The sequence below is a fragment of the Paramacrobiotus metropolitanus genome, unplaced genomic scaffold (genome assembly GCF_019649055.1).
Source record: "Paramacrobiotus metropolitanus isolate TYO unplaced genomic scaffold, Prichtersi_v1.0 Parri_scaffold0000010, whole genome shotgun sequence".
In the NCBI taxonomy this organism is placed as follows: domain Eukaryota; kingdom Metazoa; phylum Tardigrada; class Eutardigrada; order Parachela; family Macrobiotidae; genus Paramacrobiotus; species Paramacrobiotus metropolitanus.
This window is the reverse complement of record NW_026570230.1, coordinates 2,076,606-2,081,410: the sequence shown is the minus strand read 5'-3', so window position 1 is coordinate 2,081,410 and position 4,805 is coordinate 2,076,606. Positions and strand designations below refer to the sequence as shown.

Below are 4,805 nucleotides of genomic sequence, written 5' to 3'. Positions count from 1 at the left end.
CTACAAGGCTACACTTGCCAGTGATACGATTGAACTGCATCTGATAGAGATAAGAGCAAAAACATTTGTACTGAACCAATATGTTCCAGTAAAATTCCAACAACTGCTACATAGCCCATTAATTTTACGATTGTCCTCCTTGAAATCCTGTCTGTGCGCATTTCTTTCTTAAGTTGCTCCTGACCTTCTAAAATGGTCACGCCTGGGTTCTGGAATGTGTTTATACTGGTAGTTGTTGCTGGTCAACTGAAGAAGGCAGTGGGTGTGCTTCACCATAACAGACACGGACGCGTTTCTTCGGGAAAAGATATTCAACACCTGACGAATGGGTGCACAGTTACTCCCAAAGAGTACAACATTAATCTCGATGACGACCCCCATCATCGATGGGACCAAGTGTTGAATGACTTTCCCATGACACAGGAGGACACCGTGGCGGCGATCACGTAAGCCTGTTTACTCAAATCCAAAAGCAACAAATACGACATACCAAAGTTACCATTAGTATCAATCGGTAACGGGCCACTTTAGCCGAAACATTTCTTTCAATACCTATAGTAAGGCCCTGTTCAGGTAACTAAAATAAGTGAATAGAGAGATGCAGAAGATGAAAAAGCAGATCAATAAAAATATAAACGTTGTTTCAGTTTGCTGCTCCAAGAAATGGGCCTGTCGCCAAAAATGCTGCCATATTTAACAAAAATCGCCAAATTCATCCATAAGGAATTACCGCAGCCATATCGTGACGAAATACAGGGTACAGAGATCTTTTGTTTTACAAAACGAATTCACAAATGCAGTCTAAAAGCCATTACGATAATGATTATTTTATTTAATTTTGTTTGTCAGGAATTGCTGGCAAGACGAACACGGATGTCGGTTTGGTGACAATGCTGAACATTGGATACGATTTATCTGCGTACAGCGCGATAAGCCAAAATGGAAGAAAAACCGTCATCAAAATTTGATATACGATACCAATTGCTTTGTTTCAGTTTTTGCACAAGCATCGTAGCAACGGACGCAAACGGAGACATTTGGCACGCCCGAAACCTGGATTACAATTCAACCTCGCAGCTTCGCAACACGACGATCACCGTCAATTTCCAGCGAAATGGAAAGGTCGGCTTGCTGCTGCAGCTATCTGCTAATATCTTTTGCGCTTTTTGTTACCATCTTACGACTCTTTTGCTAACATGCACAGACCCTATTCTCCGGAGTTACATTTGCCGGTTATATTGGTCTGGTCACCGCCATCAAACCGAATGCTTTCACCATGAGCATCGACGAGCGTGGTAGGTTGAAATTTGAATTACATAAATCGAACAATATTTATCTTAATGATCATATTTTTATCATTTTTGCAGATGTTGGAGCTTTCATAGATAACATCCTTGAACTGCTTGATCCTAAGGTCTCCCTTCTGGGCTTTGATCTACGAGAGGTTAGTGAATCCATCGCCACATAAAAACTTTATACTTTCAACAGCTTTTCTGATTGCACTAATTCGCGATGCGCGATGCACAGTAACATCCATCATATTTTGTAAGTGTTTTACAGCTAATGGACAAAGCCAATTCGTACTCAGAAGCAGTGGCATTCGTCTCCAGCTTGCACATGCCGGCCCCTGTTTACGTTATACTGGGTGGACTGAAGGGAGATGAAGGTACCGTTGTGACACGTAGCCGGAGATCCGCTATTGATATTTGGCCGTTAAGCACGGCTAAGGGCAGGTACGCATTTTGAAAGGTCATCAGCATAGCTCGTGTAAATTAGAAAACGGTACTGTTTGCAGATGGTACCTAGTGGAAACAAATTACGATCATTGGAACAACCCTCCCTGGTGGGATGACCGCAGGTAGTTGTAGGCAAACTTCCGTTTACAATCATGCATCCAATTAATATAACAGAACTTATAGCGCTCTGCTGCTAGGACACCGGCGGAACAATCCATGAACGCAACAGGACAGAATGCTATTGGGAAGATGACAATGTTCAACGTACTCAGTACACCCAAAGTCTTCAACCAGTAAGTACTTCAACCAGCAAGTAAGTTCCTGTTCAACCATTAGCCCGAAGACAGGGATTAGTATCTAAAGTGCTTATAGTTTTTGAAGCGAAATAAATACATAGTAAAATTCTGTTTTTGCACACCTTGATATACTTCCGGGTATTGAGCTGGCAACACCAAATCTGTGTCGATGAATTTCAGTTTTTCCTTTAAATTTTAGTTATACTCTGCGATGTTTAGGTATACAGTATACACCACCGTTATGAGTGCTTCAAGACCCAACGAGACACAGACATGGATAAGGTGCTAAGGAAAAGCAAGACGTCTTCAAAGAAAACACCACATAATTAACTAGAGCGACCCGTTGATTTGCCAACATTACAGCTGAAGATGTACTGAGAGGCAGTATGTTACAAGACAGACAGTATCTGTAAGATAATCGTCAATAGTGTCATTAGAAAGTACAATGAATTCTTCAAATTTTCATTTGATCCTCCATAGAACTGCCAATAAAGTTCCACTGTTCTTATGGGATGATACGGCTGGTGCTGAAGTTTTGTGCACCGCTGGCGAATTCTTGGTTAAATATATTTTTGATTTGCTTTATTTCATCTGGTCCAAAGTTGCTTCCACGCAGTTCCCACATCAGCAAGACGTATGTCACTAAGAAACCCAGCATCTAAAAACGTAAGCAAACCTTTATTTTATCCGAAGTTTATCGACTTTATGCTATGGAAGGAAGCTGCAGCCGCATCTTGCGCAGCATCTCACTACCGAACCTTTGCAATAAAGCCGCGGTCAACGTGCAGGATTCCCAAGAGCGAAAAAGCCGCCGGCTCGTGTCTAAGGCGTTGGAGATGCGAACCAAAGCGTAAACGTTGATTTTGATCGTGCCAATGAACGTCGTTCGATTCCAGCACACGCCGAAGAGGGTTTTTTAACAAAGCAGCCTAATAAATAAGCGAAGCAAAGGTGTACAGTAATCTTCCAAGTGTCATAAAATGTCTTTACTACAAACTTTTAAAAGGCTTTTGCTAGTCGAGTCTTTCTTTACCTGTTCCGCAACGAAAACGAACACGGTTGTCCTCAAGACAAAATTAACGATTTCGTAGATGATGTCATCGACAGGATGTGCATTTAACTCTATGATATCTTTAGCCAGTACATCAGCATTATCATGGAATACGTATACATAATCAGTATCAAGGGAGATACATCAGCATCAAATTTTTCGACCATTTCAGAGAGTTTAGCGTGTTCCTGTAATAGTTGTTCCAGTTTGGCATCGCTTCTCTGTTTTCCGATAGCAAATGCTTTAAAAACTGATCGATAGCAGAAACCAATACATACAACGATAAGCAGAACGACGAATCGAAGGCAGTTTATAGCAATATTATTAAGTACATGACAAGCGGCTGAAAAATAATATGTACCATCTGCCATGACCTTTTGGATGGACGGCTGCGTTGGAATGGTGCAGTTATTACCGATTCCTAACAGATGCTTTTCTAACGGGCGGCAATAGATATCTCTGTTTCTGATGGTGAGCACCTCCCCGAAAATATCATAGCTCGTGCTAATGATACCGACCACCAGCATAATCAGTATAGCGTTCTTCAAAGCCGAATTATCAAAATAATGCTGAAACAGCAAGTCGAGCTGCCGAATGATTTTTTTCCAGCTGTGCATTGTCAGCATTATGTACACCGATCCAACAATTACGACCAGTGATTCGTGAAATTCCACGATTTTCTGAATAAAATTCTCTGCTGCAAGGGGTTCTGTTTTTCCTGCTGTAACCTTATAATAGATTTCGTCAGTTTCGCGTATTATCGTGCCCATTAGCAAGAGTATTCCGACGCAGCGTGGACCAAATTCAGTTAGCTGCTGCCATGCATTCGGTTTCTTGCTGTTGCTCATGCGATGGAAACCACCATAGCCAAACCAACGCAATACAATAAACAAAGGCGCTAGCACCGGCCATAAACTGTTCGGTTGTGGGATTTTCATGGTACAGATACTTATCACTGGTAATAATATGCACAGAAATTATCCTTTGAAAAACGGGAAATTCATCTATTCATCGCTCAAGCGTACTTGCAGATAAAGCCATAAATGGTCTTTGTTTGTTATTCGTACTACGGTCACTCCCAACGTCACAATGAACGAACGACACTTGCAAAGCAAATACATGCAATTTGCAGACATTTGACTTTTATCGTAATATGTACTAAAATAGTGGCAACATTTCTCCCTTGAGGAATATCGCTTAATATCTTATAACAGGCAAGCGCAGGGAGCTCACAGTGATCTTTATTGACAAATAAAGTGGAGCAAAATACCGCGTGATTGCGGGAGAAAGAACAAAGACGCCAATACGAAAAATCAGACATCTTTCTCTGTGGGCTGGTATACGGCCAGTGCAGCGCATTATGGTGCATAAGTTATGATTCATAGAGATAAGAACGGGTATGTTGAAAAACGGAGCTGTGCAGCGCGGTATCTCGAATACGTGCGGTATGGTTGTTTTGACCATTCGGAGCGTAGATAAGCTCCGGATCGTGATGACACACGTTACCAGTCGTATCTACTGCGCATAATGCACAAAAACCTACATAGGCGTTGGAAGATACCCGAATGTCTGAATCTGCGTAATGTCTGGCATGAAAATCAGCAAGTCATGTTGCTGCGAGCGAGTTCTAGCGCGTAATGAGACAGTGTAGAGAAAGAAGCGCTGGCGGCAACGTCGTGCGGTCCAGACATGTGGAATGTGATGCGCAGACTGGGCTCGTAT

General features: G+C 42.0%; 1 protein-coding gene across 2 annotated transcripts; it reads left to right on the top strand.

Moving 5' to 3' along the window:
• The first annotated feature begins 76 nt into the window (after positions 1-76).
• Positions 77-2,612, top strand: LOC129583317 (N-acylethanolamine-hydrolyzing acid amidase-like). 2 transcript variants are annotated; one of them, XR_008689771.1, is made up of 11 exons: positions 77-446; positions 648-757; positions 850-919; positions 996-1,122; positions 1,205-1,295; positions 1,368-1,444; positions 1,561-1,733; positions 1,796-1,858; positions 1,934-2,029; positions 2,252-2,441; positions 2,513-2,612. XR_008689771.1 is itself a non-coding variant. In XM_055475082.1 (10 exons), exons 1-10 carry the CDS (start codon positions 193-195, stop codon positions 2,319-2,321), a joined length of 1,131 nt encoding a protein of 376 aa, XP_055331057.1. In that variant the 5' UTR covers positions 77-192; the 3' UTR covers positions 2,322-2,612. The 2 variants fall into 2 exon arrangements, 1 of the variants encoding a protein (XP_055331057.1); XM_055475082.1 differs by having other exon boundaries at positions 2,252-2,612.
• Positions 2,613-4,805: the final 2,193 nt, after the last annotated feature.